At 44.1% G+C, this 19,154-nt stretch overlaps 1 protein-coding gene across 2 annotated transcripts in view; it reads right to left on the bottom strand.

Moving 5' to 3' along the window:
• Positions 1–19,154, bottom strand: part of TTYH3 (tweety family member 3) — a 79,679-nt gene that overhangs the window by 13,992 nt on the left and 46,533 nt on the right. The window contains exons 3-12 of one of the 2 annotated variants that reach the window (XM_065644937.1): positions 17,898–18,009; positions 17,049–17,269; positions 16,125–16,220; positions 13,593–13,665; positions 13,179–13,254; positions 5,628–5,683; positions 4,242–4,334; positions 4,029–4,121; positions 3,140–3,276; positions 915–1,091 (exon numbers count right to left, since the gene is read on the bottom strand). In XM_065644937.1, the coding sequence (XP_065501009.1) occupies positions 915–1,091; positions 3,140–3,276; positions 4,029–4,121; positions 4,242–4,334; positions 5,628–5,683; positions 13,179–13,254; positions 13,593–13,665; positions 16,125–16,220; positions 17,049–17,269; positions 17,898–18,009 (1,134 nt within the window). The remainder of the gene's footprint in view (positions 1–914; positions 1,092–3,139; positions 3,277–4,028; positions 4,122–4,241; positions 4,335–5,627; positions 5,684–13,178; positions 13,255–13,592; positions 13,666–16,124; positions 16,221–17,048; positions 17,270–17,897; positions 18,010–19,154) is intronic. The other variant, XM_065644938.1, reaches the window with a different exon arrangement.

Genomic DNA, 19,154 nt, shown 5'->3' with positions numbered 1-19,154 from the left:
TAACAGGGGGCACGTGCCATGCTTCTCTCAGGAAGGTCTCCGATGGTGACACGGGACGGAGCATATGCACCCCCAGAACTACCGTGTCAGGCCAGTCTCCCTCAAAACTTTTCTTGCAGGCCAGGTGGATCCCTTTTTTTCAGATAGGGGCACAAAACTAGCATTATTTTCCTCAGATCAAGCACTATCTTTACACTCTTACTCAGAAGGGCCCACACTGAATCACGTCAAGTGATTTAAAAATAGGTCCATGCGAAAAATCTGCCTCCCTACAGCATCAGAACTGCCAAGCTGCAGAAATAGAGATAAAATGAGGACAAAGTCTAAGGGGAAGAACAAAATTATGTGTCGGCCTAAAAAAGATGGGCCCTGAAGGCAGTACAAGTGTGATCAGGTTTAGGCACTTCTGGACAAAGCTCTGAAGATCTCATCTGGACTAGGTAGCTCTGGACTGCAACAGATGTCGGAGCTGACTGAAATTTTGTAGGAGGACAGAGTCTGCAGGTCTTGTCTTGGCTCTCAGTCTCTCAGGAGGCTTAAAATCTTCTGGCAAGACTGCTCTGTCCGAAGAATTCAGTCTTCTGGTGATCAGAATCACCATGTAATAAGGAGCCCAGACAATACTTTCCTACTTCTTTTCTCTAGACAGTTTTCTAAATCCTGCAGGGCAAAGCTGTTCACATTTTGGATTGTGCTGTCTAATACAACTCCTTCTACTGCAGCGCTTTTAAGCTATTCCCTTCTCCCATTAGATGCCAATCAGAAAACCTGCCTTTTGACGCTTTGGACAAAATCTTTCATCACTTTCTACTGCTTGGTTGAAAGTGCCAGCCTCACAGCACTCAGTGACAACAGGAATCAGAGTGAAGCAACCTGGACAAGCCACAAAACATCCTTCTTGTTGGGATACTCACATGTACTCTGTGACGGGAGCATTGCTGACAGTGTGTGCTGCTGCTGGAATGCTGGTCTCACTGCCATAACTACTCCCACAGCTATAGAGGCTGGGCATGTGCACTCTGTAAAGATTATCGTGTGTTTGTCTGCTCCCTTGAGCAGCTGATTCTTCTTCCCCATCATCATCTGAGCTTCTGCAAGAAGGAGAAAAAGTTCCTCCTAGAACCCCTACAATTACCCCACATGTGGGGTTTGCAGGAAACCATGGTAATCCTAGGAGCCTCCCAACCATCTTCCACACCTCCACATTGATACCCGTTTGGGATGGCTCGGGTGGCAGTGTCAAACACAGCCTACGCCACAGTGACTCAGGCCTCCCACAGACACCATCTGGACTTTTACACCGCATGATGCCCTACAGTCTCCCTGTGGTCTTCTTTCAGGGCTTGGCAGGCAGCACAGCTCTGCAACTGCCCAGTCACACAACCTAAGGACGGACACACATCCTGAAACACAGAGCACTTAAAACAAATAAAAAAATAATTTAAAAAAAAAAAAAAAAAGAGGTAGTGGGGATGTAGTGCCATGCGCCCCACAGAAAGCATCCTTCAAAACTGTAATCTGTGTCCTTCCATTTCTTGTAGCCATGTCCAAAGAGCTTTTAAGGATAAGTCTCCATGGACTTCTGTAGACTCCTGCTCTGGTTACACAGGGTCTGCTTCAGCTCCTAACAAAATTTCAGAAGTCTTTACAGAGACTAAGTTGCAACACTCATGTCTGAAGGTTTTATTTTATTAAAAATGCCAGGATTTTAAATCAATTTAATGCAGAGCAGAGCCAATTTGCCAGCTGGTTCCTTCCCCCCTTCCCATGGTATTCTCTTGTCTCTACGCTACTATTTTATCTCCCTAATTATGGGATGAAGCACCAAGATTTGAAATCTATTTTAGCGACACTTGACAAAGCTAGCAAAGTGTTCTCCAGGAAACACTTTGTTGCTGGGGGAGACAGCATGGGCACCGCTGGAACACCCCCCAACATCACCCACAGCTTCTGAACCACAAGGTGGCACTGAAGATTTATTCAGGGAATCGCAGCCGGCAGAGTCCCTTACAAGCAATGAAGTATGGCATCCTCCACCTCCTGGAGGAAGGCAGAGGGAAAAACGGTGCTCCAGGGAATGCAAGAGGGAATCCTGCAGTTCACAGCCGCAGCATGAGCCTGGCTGGGCTCGGCAGGACAGGCAGCAGCCCACAGGGAAAGCAGCACAAGACACCGCTGTGTCAACCTTTCTCCTGCAAACAGGCAGACTGCCATTCTCTTCTTGGTAGCACCTCTGCAGCTGCATGTGGAAGAGGTAAGGAAATGAGCTATTTTTTTTTAAGTGCTATCCTGACGCATTTCCCAAGGTTTTCTCTGTGGGCACTGCAGGCCTGGAGGGCTCTGGCTTCCTGCTATTGTTTAGGATGTTCCATTTTACTTTGAACCTTGAGCCTGGGCTTAGACCACAAAAATCATGTTTCAGGACCACAGAAGAGAATTTGTTGCACAGCCTACTGCTCTTCTGCAAGAAAAGAAAACTCAAAGCTATTTTAATAGCTGCATGTGGTGCAGCAGCCAGTCAGTGAAGCCCTGCCAAGGTTTGCTCAAGACTTACTGATCAACACGATTATTACCATCATTAATACTAGTTCCAGATAACTCTGCTGTTAGATGATCGTCACCAGTTTGCAAGTATCTCATCTGCCCATGTTATTGCCAGCAAGACAGCTCCCAGTTTGTAGCAGCTATGCTAGCCAGTCACCCCAGTGCGAGCAAAGCCAAGAAAGGCAAGTGTGAACTGCTTCTTGTTCCAGTTCTCTTCCCTATACTAGAACAAATGCCTCAAAGCAATGCAAGAGAATAGGTACTTTACAGAGATGGCACAGAGTTCAAGCATTACTTCTCTCTACAGCTGTAATCATTCATCTCTGACTTGACTCATAATCCTACAGCATACTGAATACTCTGCACACATAGTATCCCGGTGCAATAAAGTTCAGATGTAAATATTAACCACAGCCAGAGTAAAAGCCAATCTTTTTTTTTTTTTTTTTCCTCTTGGACCTGTGCTTATAAAGCCTCATCCCTCACACTCCTGGGATACGGGAAAGAGCTCCATACGCTCATGGGCACAAATCCAATAGCCAGTCTTCTTAGGAAAGAACTCTACAATGCTGCAGGATCTAAAACCTCTCTGTACCTCTTTTGCTGCCAAGTGTGTGGGACGCTGCACACAATGGAACTGAACATGAGGGCTGTGACAAAGGAGAAGAGAACCAGGTAGATGAGGCCTTCCACTCCATCGTAGCAAAAGCCCGTCAAAGCCTGGACGTAATCCTGGAGAGAGAAATGAGCAGAGTTTCCTGATCACTAGGGAGTTAACATAGAGCTCCAATTCAAAAGCCTTTCCTCGGGATTACATTCTCTGAAACAACTTAAGGGATCGTAGTTTCTTTTCCAGAGCATATTTCTATTTTAATTTCAGGGACCTCAAGTGTTTTTCATAACTGATCTAACCTTTCTTTCTCCTCACAAAGCCCAACTTGGATTTAGACGTGGAAAGATTTTTCAACTCCACACAATAAGACTTTAAGAGGGGGAAAAAAAAGCCAAAGCAGTCTTATCCATCCAATTTAAGATACCACATTTTTCATTAAGCCTCTCAGCTCCTTCACTATGACCCACTGCACAAGAACACAAGCACGGACTATCTGTTTCTCTACCTTTGGACACGCAGGTAGTGCAAGTTAGGCCAGACTATACTGCAGCTATAAGGCATTCCATGAGAGAGGCAACAAGCTATGAACTACAGAAAAAAAAACCCAAAAAAACAGAAGGTCCCTGAAAGCCTAGGGCTGCTGTTTGCAGATGTATAAAAAGCATATTATCCAGTTTCCTATGCTGATCTTTAAACAGAAGGCTAACTTGATCCAAATTCCCATTCTCCTTTCTGCTGAAGACAATCAGTAAAAGCTGCTGTAAAATGTTATGGCACAGCAGAGATTTAAAACGCAAAAATAATCAGTACGCTACAGGCTCTACACTCCCTTTGTTCTTTTTTAGCTGAAGCCCAGTTACTGAGTACTCACCAAATGCAGGCTCCGACAGTCTACTAAAGCTGTCAGTTGCTGCAAGTTGATCTCTGTTGAATTTAAAACCTCCTGGATCCGAGTAAGATACTCCTGTAAGCAACAAGCTAGTGATTATGGCAAGGAAATGGCTCAGCAGGAGCTGATCCTGGGCTTTGTGCGAGGGCAAGGGATGTCAGAAGGCAAGGGGAGAGCAAACTTGAGGAGAGTTACCTTGGAGGTGGGGTGCTCTCTGCTTGCTGACCTCATGAGTTCCGCAACATCATCCTGCATTTCCACCAAAGCCTTATGACTTCCTGACAGCTTCTGCTCAACACAAAACAAGCGCTGTTTCAGCAATTCAGGTCATACGCACCAACAGAACTCCTGGGAAATAAGACTTAAATCCTGTTCCTAAATATTGAAGCATTATCTTTATGAATGGCACAAGTTAAGGAGTTCTAAACTGACATGGGGGCAGCCGCGATAGGGTTAAGTTTGACTTTTACCAACCTGGAAGAAGAACAGACAGAAAGAAGAGGGGAAGGGAAGAATCAAAAGAAAAAAAAAAAGAAATTAAAATAAAAAGAACCACAAGATATACACATATGCACAAAAACCATACACACAGCTGGGGCCGGCTCCAGGACAGAGGGGAAGGAGAAAGAAAAGACACAAAGCACTCATGTTCTCACCACAGAGCACAGCTGGATTTTGCTGCTAAATCAGATGGCTGAGAAAGACAATGTTAACACTAGAAGTTGTTTGTATTAGGGTGCAGTCTTCACATCCCATTAGAGCATCCCTGGGAATTTCACATGCAATAGCTTGTTGGAAAGTATACTGAGCAACCAGAAATGCAACAGATGGCAACGGTGCATCATACCACAGCTTGAAGGGTTCTTACCACACCCTTTAGAACAGAGGAAGACAAGACCCAAAAAATCCTAAATATAAATGGTGAAGCAGCTGGTGTCTGCCAAATGGTAGGTGGTGTGGGTTCATTCTGGCCTCTGATACATAAGACACAGTTTGGGATGGGCCCAGGTGCTGTTCCTCAGCCCCCACACAGAAGAATAATGACTCACATTTATACTTCAGGATACAAACCCTTCAACATCCAAGGGATTTGAGAGGCATATGTGAGAATAACTCCCTCACCCACAGAAGTGGCTGCATTTTGGGAGTGTAGCGTTGCCACTGCTTAACCTAAAGAACCTGCGAGAAGAGATTTAAAGCACGACATATGTAGTTTCTCACCCTGGCGTTCATTGTGGGTGCTCTGTCTCCAAGTTGCTGCTCTTAGAAGAGTGCCACATAAACAGAGGTACCACGAACAAAGCCATGGTCCTCACCACATCACACACGGGCTGCTCTAAGAGGGTATCCTGGACCTGAAGCTATCCAGGCTGTGATGAAGCTGGAAAAAGCTGCTCGCTAATCACAGTGCCACCTCTTGCACAGCTGGAAAGTAGCTACCAAAGCTTCACCAACAGGTGGAGTGCTCCCTAAGGCTAAACACCTTGCAATGTGCTGCATGCTGGCATCAAAAGCCCTTCACGGATACCCTGCAGGATGCTGAAAAGGGGTGAAGGGAGCCAGGAGGACGCTTGCACTCACCTGCTGGAAAGGGTTGGGGTATCCAGCACTACAGGTCATGTAATAGCGGAGAGTATCTACAAAGACAAAAGACAAGAAAGTCACGCTAGACACATTGTTCCAGCTTTGCAGTATTTTAGGACTGCCACAAGGGAGGTGTTAAGTTCTGAAAGCAATACACAAAATGAAAACGCAATATAAATGGAATCACTTCCCTCTCTCCAGGTAGGATTACAGTGCGCAGATGGCAGTAGAGAAAGGAATGCCTTTGGGGAGAAAAGAAAGACTTGGTTGTTTTGGTGGGTTTTTTTTCTATGGTTTGTTTGTTTTGTTGAACAGTGAAAGGCACGGAGCTGCCTCACTTTATAATATACTTAGGTGAACTATCAAAAAAGTTTTATTCAGAAGTCAGCACTACCCACAGTATAACTGTAAGACAAGACCTTAGCCTACAGGCCATCCAACTGCATGTTAAATTTCTGCAGCTTCCAAGTGTCAGAATACCATTCCACGGTCACTGGAAGCAACCAGAGGTAGAGACTGCTGCCCAGAGCACACAGCAAAGAGACAGCTCAACTTTCAGCCAATTCAGTTCATCAGCCACAAAACATTAGCGCAGGAGAGGTGATATAAATGGTGGTGATATAAATACAGGCTGCTATCAAAAATACCTGTGGAAGCACACCACTGGGTCAAAGACACTGCAAATAAATATCCCTATGCTACTGCAAAGCTGAATGTACAGCTAAGTGTACAAGTTCAAGTGCTTAATTAAAAAAAAAGACCTCTTCTTCTATCACGTTCAGGGAAAGACTGGTTTTAGGCAGTGTTCTGTAGCAGAACATAAGAAAGGCCTCTTCCTTCAGGAAAATCATCACTTTCAGTAATATTTCATAAAAATGATACCACTTTGAAAGCAAGTGAGGAAATATATGGAAAACAAGTTCTTCTGACATGCATTAGGGATGAACAAGTAAATAGTCTGTTTTCTGATGGATGTCACTTGCACGCAATTAGATTTTAATGAGATGCTTTAATTAGACTTTAACTAAGAGAGTGTATGCCATTTGTTTTACATCCTTCTTTTGACTTATGCAAAAAAAAGTTCTTTTTGGTATTGAGTCAATACTGCAGACTTCAACAGGAAAGAAAGCTCTTACCATGTATGAGGATACCAGCAACACATTATCTGCTAAATAGACCTCAGATCATTTGTTGGTAACATCCCAGAAGTTAGTCTTAATACTGAGTAGCCCTATCAGTAATCACAGTACAGTGAAGATGTACTTGTAAACTTCCAGATAAGACTGCTAAAGTGTTCTGCTAGCAGCATCAACATTTCCAGACTTGAAGACACAGTTTTATTTCTCCTTATTCCGATGCGTACGAAACCAGCCCGGTGGCTTCATGAGCCCACTATAATACTACACCAACTGCCAGCACGCACAAGTTATTATACAAATATCAGGCTTTCCCCTGCCATTCTCAATAATGCTATTGAGGGAGGAAGGTCTGAAAGACTTGATCGTCCCAATACCTTTGGATTCTTTCTCAAACATTTACAGTTCTTCTTCAGATGAATGGGAGCATGTCAGCTCAGCAAAATCAAAGGTGAAGTTGGGTTGGTAAAGACAACAAAAGCCCCAAAATACACATACACTCTGCATTTCCCTCCCCACTGGCATCCTTTTCATCTGCTGTCTGTGACTCTCAGTAACACATATTCCAGCCTGCAAAGCTATTCTAATCGCTCCCAGCTCAGAAAGCGGTAAAACGCAGAACCACAAGTGAGCAGAGCTGTGAAGGAAGCAGACCTGACTGTATACTGACTCTGCCGCGATTCCCATAAATATTGGATGCACCTTTCGGCAAAGGCAACATGCTGGAGACCAAGTGGTACAACACAGACTGGCAATGCAGCCTGACAGCTGTTATTTATAATTCATTAGCCTACTTTGGGGTAGCTTCTGCCAGCTGCTCCATCTCCCCTCCACCAACTCTTTCTTTGGGATGTCTTACATCCCCCCAGCCGAGCCTCTAAACAGCAATTAGCAAAATCTGAGCCGATAGGAGGGCAGCAAGAACTGCTTTCTGTGCCTCACTTTGGGCAGAGCACACAAATGACTGTCCCCAACTACAGAGCCAAGGAAAGAACTCATAGATCACACTCAATGGCTACAGAAAAATGGATTAAAATCCACCTGCGCTGAAAGAACAGCATCGCAACAGCAATCCACAGCATCACACATGGTGACCTAAAAGAGCTGTGATCTTGTCACGTATTTATTTTAAACCAACAAACCACTAAAGGTTTCTCTTAGGCTTCCACAATGCTACGAAGTTTACATCACCTTTGTAGGTGCATTAAGTTGCACGACATACTGCTAACACACACCTTCAGAAACATTTCTTCAAGGCCTTCTGGATCATCCCTGGTGGGCAGATTACAGGTGAGAATTCCTGATATCATAATCGTTTGCAGCCTGTAAGCCTAGGCTAAAGATTGCTGGTTACAAGTGAAGCGAAAAGCAGTACAGTGCAATAAGTGTTTCCCTTGCCTCACCCTGGAAAGCAGGATCGGCAAGGCTTCGCTGCGGTAGCGCTGGCTTTGCAGCTGACAAGTGTGACACTCTGTACATAAAATGTGCTTTCCAAAACGGCAAAGCCAGAAGGAGCAGCTTTTCCCTGCACTGAACCCAGCGTGCTAATAGCTGTGGTGCTTTAAAACCAAAGCTACAATAGGCAGCGAAGCTGCCTCAAAGTGATCCTGTGCTGCAAAGCCTGGAATTTAAAAGGAATCTGATCTCTGCCTCTATACCACTGGGATGGGAAAGAGAAAAGAGCAGAAGGCGTCTTCACCAGTTTTAAACCAGACGGAGGCTATCCTGTACACCACCAAATCTCTCATTTCTGTCCAGAAAACAGCTATACTAACCCATCGTTCGCACTCTGCTAACAGCTCTGGGCAATTTCTTTCTGTAATTATTTTTATGATGCATTTTTCTCTCAAGGAAAATTCCTGAAGTTTAGATCTGATATTTGAATCCAGCCTTTAGGCGCTGTAGTTTATAGGAGAAGGGTTAGGCAGGGTCACATTTGCAGCTGCAGCCATCCTCCTCTTGGTGCACACGCAGTATGGGAGCAGAAGGCAAGGAAGGAAACTACCCAAAATGCTTTATTTTTGCAAAGTCTGTTTTTCCTAGAAAGGAAAGCAGAACTGCCTACTAAAGGCAGCTTCAGCTGCTAGAACTCCTTATTGCTTCTGCAACCATGGAGACTTACTATTCACTTCAAAGCTCAGCTGAAATGCAAAAATGGCATTATGCACCCGCCGAAAGGCAGTGATAAGGTCTGTAGGGTAGAGAGCAATCAGAAAAAAGATCCTCGTTTAAAAAAAATTATCCCCACACCTAGAACAGATTTCCCCAGCCCTTCTTCATCACTACTTGAGCATTCTCTAAGCAGCTTGCATTTTACATATCCATCCAGATGAGACTGTCTCTGTGGGTTCAGTCAGAGAAAGCTGAAGTATATTGCCTGTGATGGCAAAGGAAGATGACTCTTTCAGCCAGATTTTCTTGCCCAGGTAACATTCTCCACCAGGAGTTTCGTTTCCCTAAGGCAACAGTCTGACAGCAAAGGGAGGTATCTGCATAACATTTATATTTCTCTCATATATGCCACTCTTTACCGCTGAAATCAGTCACCGTGAGCCTTCAGCAAAGAGCTCATAGCCATCCCAAGTGCCCTCCACACAAAGCTTTCTGTTAATCAGGAGTCTAAGCCAACCACGCAGCAAAATAGAACTTCTCAACGCTGACATCAGCTCAGCAGGATTCTCAAGAGGGCTTCTTTGGGCAAACTCTTTTCTGCAGTGCCCACTGAGCCCAAGCAGTAACTGTGCAACCACCACACGCCCTATGTGAAGTTTTGTCCTGACCTTACTTCTAGAGAGGAAAGGGCAGTGGTGGGGCTGTCAGTCCTCTGGTTCATTCAGCTCCAGGCTTCTAAGATGGGAGTGAATCAGTGAGAAGCCAATTAGGAGGCTGTTCCGCTTCCATCTGAGCAGCCAAGTCTCAGCATCCAGCCCAACCAACCTGGCTGAACCAGAGGTAAAAAGGTCCATGATCCATCCCCTGAGGTTTGCAGTTGCTTTGGATGAAGTGAATGTCTGTCCACCATGCAGATTTCTAGTAAGAGAATCTGCAGAAAGCTCTTCCTGTTGTGTAAACAGATTGCGCCTTTTTATTTAATTTTATGCCACTAGTCATCTGATAATAACATAATATCCATGAAAAAGAATGAGACTAGAAGATGGCCTCCTGCTTTGAAAATAAACATCTTGACTGCACCAAGTATTTTTACTAGCAGCAGGAGCCGATTATACAGCCACTGTTCAACTCCATTGGCTTTGTCTCAATTAATGAATACTGGGTGAGATAGGCACATATATCAGCCTCTTCTGCAAAATGATTTAAGTCTCTCCTTCTCCAGGAAACCTGCATTAAGACTCTTTGCCCCGCATTCCCCCTCCTTTTTTTAATGCAGCACATTTTATCTACAAAACAAGGACATCTCCTCTCCAGCTAAAAACATGACAACAATAACAATACACTTAATCAGATTATTCTCAGCTCCATTAATCCTATTTAGATTTGCAAACAGCAATTAATACACAAACAGAAACATTAACATACTAGTTGCCCAGTATCCACAGTTATTTTTCTGTGACAACTACTATAACCACGACCACAGCATTACAAATATGCAAATCTAGATGACTCAGTCCTAGTCTAAATGCCAGAGCATAGGACGGGGAATATTACAACACATATTTAAAAACAACTACTAAAAGCAGTGATTAAAGGCAAAAATTGGCCCAGCACTACAAAGCTTCTGAAGATTACTTGTTGGTTCTTACATCATGGCAGCATCTAGCCCAGTATGCCGCACCCCAGCGCTGGCCACAAGCAGACGTCCAGGCAAGACTGAAAACACGAGCATCTTCTCAGCCCGACTTCAGCTCAAGCAATTCCCAAGGTTAACGTGATTCCTACATACACAGTAACTCCCAATGGGTTCTTCTTCCATGGACTCACATCGTCTCAGTCATCTCCTTTCTGAGCTGAAAAATCCCTGGTTGGGTACACTCTGGTGAAACTAGCTGGACCAATCTTATAAATGTTTCTGCCCCATCTGTCTGTGCTGCTGTTCATGTTGGAGAGCATCACCCTCAGAGCAGATGCAGCAAACCAGAGAGTGTGAACAGTCCCTGCGCTAGAACTGGGAGCCTTCGAACAGGACATCTTCCACAAGAGGACAGCGTCGATGCTGCCTTCCAGCTGTCTGCCATGTCTCCTCAAGCTCATCGCTCTCGTATAAATGGCTCAACTGATCACGAAGCAGCTGCTACAATTTACAGCCAGTGTATTAAGGGATACTGACACTTATTTCAGATTTTTCAAGGTATTTCTGAAGAGCTATTATTGGGATTAAAGTGTGATGGAACAGTTCCACACTGCAGTCCTCGCATCGTGATTTTCCTTCCTGCTCAGCTGCACGAGACAGTCCCAACATTGGGGACCAAGAACTATTTCTGTAGCTTCCTGATCATAAACTATGACAGAGCAGTGACAAATCCACATGGGAAGGCAGATCACCTCCCAACCAGCTGCCTCGTGCGATGGCAGGCACAGAAGTTAGACTGATTTCCTTCTGAAAAAAGGAAAAGGCACTCACGAACACTCCATGGCTGCCTAACAGCAGGGAGCTGACACATCAGCAACCCACGGAAGGGGCCACCCTTCCAACTCAAGCCTGTGACAACACCTGCTCTTCCTCCTCTTCAGAGCTTCGCTTAGACCCATTCACTGTTATTTATGGAGCCTTAACAACTGTTAGAGCTGTGCTGCCAGAACAGAGCCTGATTTCACCCGGGGGAGCTGACTGTCCCTGCGGGGGAAGCAGAAGGAGGGACAGGAATGTCAGCCCTGCACTTGCCGTTAGCCTCTAAATGAATGATGCTGATTAATGAAAAACTGCAGGAGCCAAGCGGACAAGGATGACTGAAATGGAGAAGTAGCACAAAGGGGCACTTCTTCAGCTTCCCAGGGTCAATCTAATTGTTCCTAAGCATGCTCCAGAGCTGATTTGGGTTACCAGATTATTACAGCACATAGCTGGCGTTAGCATCAGGTATTTCCCCCTGGCCTCACTGACCCGTTTGCCCCCTCCAACAACTAGGAGACCAGTTTGGTACCTGAAGCCACATCTTCGTCACCTTCACAGATAAGAATTTTCATTTTGTGTGGTGTTAAACATTCTTTCTCTTCCCTTATTGCATTTATTTGTTACAAAGAGCTGGCGGGCTCTATCTTCTTCCCAGGAAATCAACAAATAAGGCATTCCAAAAATAAGCTGTAGGGTGGTAATATCAACCTGTATATACTGTTTTATACTACATTCTGCCTCCAGACATAAACATTTCTTATTGCTTCCAGTCCCTGCATCCTCAGCCATAGCTATATAACCTAAATCCCCTATCAGTTTGTTGCACAGTAAGAGGCAGTATTTGGTTAAGCACATGGCCATACATTAGGGCTTCTGTACACAAGGCCAAGATTCTCTGATTCCAGCAAGTAAGAACAAAGGAAAACAAGTGGCTCCTTTTGCAAACCAGTGTCATCGCTTATTGATGTTTTACCACACACAGAACTATACAGAGGAACTTTCAGGGGGTGAGAGAAAAGAAAAATTAACTTTGTTACTCAGTACCCAGCCCTGAAAAATATCTTTCCCTTTTAACATTTACAGTATCTCTGCTGGCAAGTTCTGAAAGCCACTTTTGTCTCCCTAAGGTCCAAACAGGAGGTACCTCTCCTCTCACCAATCCAGAATCCAACAGAGCTTCAGCTGGATGCCACTGTGATGCACGCATATTGCTTTAAATGGAACAGGGTAACAAAGCAAAATACTGCATTTATAATGGAAAGGGAAATTCACACTTCTCTTTGTAGCTGTTTCCATTTATTTTACCCTTTAAATTAGCTTTAAAGAGACTCCTATTTATAATCAACATTAAGAGAAAAATATATGTATATAATTTGTTGATAACGGATATAAAAATAAGCATTCTAGATTGAGGAATACAGACCCAAGAGTAAGTTTTTAAAATGACAATTCAAACTGCACACTGTTATTGCCACAGTTCTGTCACTTAGACAAGAGAACAAGATTCAAGATTGCTACATTTCAAGCAAAATAATACAAGGACTTCTGTTTTTCTGTCTTATCAGTTATTTCCACCTAAGGGTCAACATAGAAGTAAGGTTCTCAAGGCTCTTCTGGCACAAAAAAAAAAAAAAAAAAAGCTTACATGTGCACTTCTGACTGGTGTATAAATGCTTCTTTGGGAAGAACATTGGTTTTTCCAGAGCTCCACACACATATGCTTCTCCCACTGTATGCAAGCTCCTCTGTTCCAAACACAGCCTTAAATTCTCAGCCGCTGCCACGCTCCTGTGTGACAGCTGGGGCCACAGTGCCCTGTGCCAAAGCCATCCCAGCACTTACCAGCACTAAGCACTGCATTCTCTTCAACCACTTTGGAGACATAAGCATCGGGGTTAATACAGAAGTCACTGGAGCCCTAGACAGAAGAAAGGCAAAAGGGAAAAAAGGAATCTCAAAGAACATCAATATCAAAGAGCAGTTGAGCCAGGTTAACATCAGGGAAACCTCGACTATAGGGATGTTTCGGATGCTGAAGTCTCATCATCATCCCCACTAGCGGTGCCTTACACAACCGCAGCAGTGCTGGAGCACCAGCACGGAGGAAGCCGGAGCTCCTTACCTTTCGTAAATGAAAACTGCTAAGGCAGCTACTTAAAACAAGACGCGCTATAAAACAAGCAGAGCGTAACATTAATCCCCTATCTGATAAACCTGCAGCAAAGAGTGAAGGGGACCTGGATCAGAGCCACTTACCACAGCGACAGCCAACTCCAGACCCAAGGATCCCCAGCTGACAATCAGGGCAAACACCCCAAGCAAGCAGACCCTGTGGGAGACAGACAGATGGCAGATGTAGAAGCTCTGATTTCAAGCAGATCCTGTCACAAGATGTGTTATTTGGAGTCCAAAGAAATTATCAAAACCAATACATTATCAACCACTGTTATCTTCAGACAAATCATCCCATTTTACATGTTGTGGACAGCAGCAACCAGAGAAGTTTATGTCCAGTTTTTGGCTCCCTTGGCCCTGGGTCTGCAAGGGAAGGAAGAAGAGGATGGAAGCAAAGTCTTACCCTGCTTCTAGCAGGGAAGCCAAAAGCACAAAGACACAGGGGTGGCTGTAGGGGAGGCAGATTAAGAGATGGATAACTACAATCTCATCACTTCCACTGTTCCCATTCTGGAGTTTACTTTCCTAGTCCAGAGATATTCAAAGAAAAATATGCCATATCAAAAAAAACCCACAAAAACATACTGATCCAAACAAAATTCAACAAATCCCTCCTGTTTCTGCGATAAATGAGGCTGTCAGGTATAAGCACTGCCTGGCTACAGACAGTGGGAGGGAACACCGAGTACCTGGTAGGACACCATCCAAGCTGCACGCATCGGAAGAACACCTAAGCATCCCACACAGCCCCAGGAGGAGGACAGTCACCTGCAGGCAAACAGCTCAGAGCAACCGTTTAGGCACCTACCACTGCCCTGTGAGTCCATCTCTGCATGGATTTACAAGTTCTGTTCTGACAGCTGGACCTCATTATCGACAGAAATAGTGGGAAGCGTCTGTTCTCAAGCAGACAGAAGGCAGAGGGGTGACAGAGCGGTGGCCTCGGTGACATTCAGCCAGCACACACCAGCAGAAAAGGCTTTTGCGCTTCTCCAACCAGCACATTAGCTCTTCACCTTTGCTGTCAGTAAGAGTGCTAGAGATAAAAAGGCAAAAGTGCTCCTTGGCTCCCTCAGGTATGGGGATGCAGACTAATAAGCTGTTTTATGTATCCCTGTCTTCAAAGTAAAGGGATACTGGCTTGCTCTCTCAGGGATGCTTTTTCCTTCAGGCTGTGAAACACAAGCAGGTTCCTCCCAACCACCCCCCCGAATAAAACAAAACAAAAACCTGTTCATAACCAAGGTATTCTTTATTCAAACTTAGTGCAAGCATCTCTGTGAGGAAGCGACATATTTTTTTTTCTGCTACATTTGTCTTATTGAAGACTAGAGCTTAAAAAAAAACTTATGGGCCTGCATTTAAAAAAATCTATCCCTCCGTTTACAAATTTATTTTAGTTCTGAGTAATCCCTATTCTGTGAATAGATCTGTGGGTCACCTTGCAGAAGTAATGGAGCTTCATCAGACTGAACGCTGTGCAGCACTCTGAAATAAGATGGCTAAATACTTTACTATGCTTTTTCCAACTGGATGCAAAAATTATCAGTCATGGATCAGCAAGGTTCTGTGGTTTTATGACATAAGGACAACATGGCTTGGTGCCTCCAGCTGAGCCTGGTAATCAATTCAATAAGACACATTTGTTGTTTTACTTTAAATGAAGATGGCTGGCTCAGTAACTGATTGCTTGGCTAAAAGATCTAAAACTGGCATTTCACCATCTTGCTTGGCTGTGATACCCTTGCTTCTTTATGCCATGTGCCCTTTGGGGAATGCCTTAATGCAAACTTCTGGCCAACAGGGAATGAGATTCTAATTTAAACCCTGGGTTTACCATCTGTACATACACTTGGACTTTTGTCTGTATAACCTGCCAGGTATGGAGTCATCTGGCAAATAATAAATTTGAATACACATTTCAGTTATTAATGGCATCACCATGTACCAGGATAAACTCTTGGCGATGTCAGTTGTCAAACTGTCACTGTGTTTATGATACCAGTGTCTTTGCCAAATACACCAATCTAAACCAAGCCATAAGACAGGGAAAATAATTTTTTTTTTCTTGTAATGGGGCATGAGCATGGCAGCATTTGCAGTGCTTTTTAGAAATAGACACACATTAATACTGCAGTACCATGGCAACAAGACTCCTCCTCATAACTGTACAAACCATTGCTTGTTCTCAGTTTAACATCTCTTCAGGTGTGACAGCCAAAGGTAAACAAGAGCAGATCGTGACACGAGATGCATGTTACCAGGTTGTGTAGACACATGCAAAGCTTATCACTCGTTAACAAATGCCTTTGCAACGGGGAAGATTTTTAGAGAGATTTTTAAAGCCTGTAAATTCAAGGGAGGATGCTCACATTGCTATCTCCCAGCAAACAGAGGCTGCCGGTGCCACCCAGCAGAAGGCAGACTGGTCAGGTGAGTTCCTTGTCTTTGATGTGAAAGGAATGGACACCATGGACACCAGTACCATCGCGTTTGATAGTTCAAGAGCCTTCCTGTGAACATCTGGCAGCTGACAACAGTCTAGAGGTTTAAAGTAGCAGGCACTTGCATTCAGCTAACTTTGTTGTGCGCTGCGCCTGGGTCAGGACTTACCCCATAAGAATGGCCCTGGAGTTTCTAATGAGCCCAAAGAGCACCAGCAAACAAATCAGGACATTGAACAGGAGCAGGCCCAGGTATCCCAGCCACCTGCAGCAAAGAAAAACAGAGTCTGCAAAGGAAAACTGGTGCATAGAAGTCACCGATCAAGAAGGTAATATGACTTGCAGGAAAAACATAGCCCTTCTTTCCTTCAGGTAAAAGCCACCACTGATTAATAATCCCCAGAGAGCTCTGGATATTTGCTGCATCTGGAATCAAGGCAAGTAAAAGCATTTGCACAACACGCCTAGCATACACAGCTGTTGAGAAATGAAATGGCTAATCTTGTTCTAGTGTAAAGTTATACGAAACTGGACACCACCAGGTGAAGAAGAGGCATTGCAGCTTCTTGAAATTCCTAGACGTTTGTTAGAAAATGCTTCGGTTATTTATTTTGTGTGTGTGGATAAAAGTTTTCTTTGTGGAATACAGTCGATGTAATCTTTTATTAAATATGTTTAATACAAAGGAATGTTAGGGTGCAATGTTAAATTACGGAACTAGTGCTGTTTTCTATTCTATTTAGTTAATGTGTCATACAACTACAATGCACTTATCGGGACAGGAGAGCAGCTATCTCTGTGGCTGGTTTTCCCCCCCGCAGAGTGTTAGAACACAAGCTACAGATTTTGTACGATGAGAATAAGTTTCCCTTCAGCTGGCAGTAAACACAGTTAAGAAAACAGAGTTGTTGTCATGCATTTTGATTTAAACCGAATGTAATTTTGCTGTAAGAAACAAATCAGCTGGGTGAGCCAAGAGCCACCTGCAGTAACATATACAGCCTTCGGATCAGCCACCCAGAACATGCACATCATTGTTGTGAAACAGGCCAAAACAGATGCTACAACCACTACACCACAGCATGCTACACACCTGTACCAGTCATAGAGGTCAATCTGAATGGCCAGCTCCTCCAGAGACACCTCTTCATTCTTCCAAAAGGGGATCTCAGTTGTTTGCCTGACCAGATCATCCAAGAGACTTTGCAGTTTCTGGACAACATGCAGGTAGTCTGTCTGCTTTGAGAACATCTCCTCCAGGACAACCAAGTTTGGTTCCACTGTTTGGTTCAGGGCCACTGCAGTATCTAGTACCTATAGTACAGGAAAGGAAGGAGAAAAAAAAAAAAAAAAAGGGAGAAGAAAAAATAATGAAAGGACAGGAAATCAAGGAAATAAAAGAGGATGCATTCTTACTAGCAAGTCATGGACAGCTTCCAGATTACCAGTCTTCTATCTTAGGAGGCTCAGACTGCTTACCCTTCAAAAGCAACTTATAAACATCTATAAAATAGATTGTTTGCACGTAGTCCAGTGATGGCATCTCAGCTGAGCCTTTAGCCATCAGGGTTGCAGTATGGTACCATGGAATTAGAGGTAGCACAGGAATAACTGACTGTACTAAAATGATAGATTTTACTAACAGACTTGTATGCTTTGGCCTGCCTCCGCTTCGGGTGTGGAAGAGAGCTGATCAGAGGCCGTTTTTAAACCTTGCAAAGAGAAGACTTCATTTAACGAGGTGTGCTTCCTTCGATATTTTTAGAAGAGCTGAAGAAAGCACCACTCCATTAAACAGAAATTTTAGCACATTTCTATAGTCCAAAGACTAACAAAAAAGACAATGAGATACAGGCCCAGCCAGATTCAAGAGAAGAGGTGCTGAGCAAGTCTGCCCATTACCACACTCCCCATTTGCTCGCATGTCTCCCCCAGTGCTCACCCGGTCCTGGACACCGGCCACAGTGCGGTTCGCATGGCGCAGAGAGTACGTCAGCCGGTGGATGCCGTCACTGGTCTCCCCATTCCCATAGAAGCCAACAGCTATTCCAGCACTGCAGAGAAAGAAAGCAAGAAAGGGTAGAGTTAAAGCTAAAAGGCCAGCTATGCATGTACAGCTTACCTCGACTGCACCCTTCACAGCCACATCGGCACTTTTGACAGAGATGGAAGCCGTGTGCCTCCACAAAGGGTAGCTGGGGTAGTCACGCTCCTCAGTGACCACTAAAAAAATTCACCTGTAAACATTCGCCTGTTTTTTCCACACAGCCACCAATTCTCTGTATAGCATCCATGTGATGAACAGTGGAACACCATCCCTTCTCAGTATGTGTGTTTTATTTATGGTACAGCAATGAAAATCTGCTAGAGAACTGTTAGAGAGTTCAGATCTCACCACAGGCAACCAGAAATACAGGCAGCCAAGCAGCTCTCCAGTGGCTCCTGCAATAGCTACCATTGCTACATCAGGAGACACATGTCTTCTCTGGACATGAAATACAGATTGGTTTATTGTATTTTTTTTTTTTACAAGCAGGACACAAAGAGCTTGCATTAACTACACGCTTGTGGTTCCTCTAGATGCATTATCCATGCCCTCTTCTCTACACAGTGAAATATCTATGAACTTCATCTATCTTGATTTATCTTCCCATTAGAAGCATTTGTGTTGCACTGATTTACAGTACTGGGAAGGAAGGCTTACTAACTTACTGGGACAAAAGGCTTATTTATTTTTAAAGCAAGTGAGTTTCAAGCTTGCAGACACAATTCAACTCCAGCTGCTTAGCAAATTACCACCTATCAGCTGATTTGCCATAACTGTCCACACATATCAGTCTGCCCCAATTATGAAGTAAACCGTATTAGCTTAAACCTGACTTAAAGGAGATGCTTTAGATGCTGTAGACGAGTTGCAACCTGGAGATTATCTCAGGCAAGTCAGCGATATCTCTTCTATTAAGACATCATTGTAGGATCTCACAGCTCCTCCTACCAAGCCCATTTCTTTCCAATAATAGAGGAGGAAAAAACTTGTGAAGGGGTCACACAACTAAACTCAGGGTAAACAAACCTTACGAAGATACAAATTTCTTATTCTCAATTCATATTTTGCTTCAGAGCACCCAGAATCTTTTCCACGAAGGTTCTCAAGACATCAAGGTTGTGTTTGTGGTAGTGGAAAGGAAGGTGGTGGTTC

Source organism: Caloenas nicobarica, chromosome 14 (assembly GCF_036013445.1).
Source record: "Caloenas nicobarica isolate bCalNic1 chromosome 14, bCalNic1.hap1, whole genome shotgun sequence".
Classification (NCBI taxonomy): domain Eukaryota; kingdom Metazoa; phylum Chordata; class Aves; order Columbiformes; family Columbidae; genus Caloenas; species Caloenas nicobarica.
This window is presented reverse-complemented; position numbering and strand designations above follow the sequence as displayed.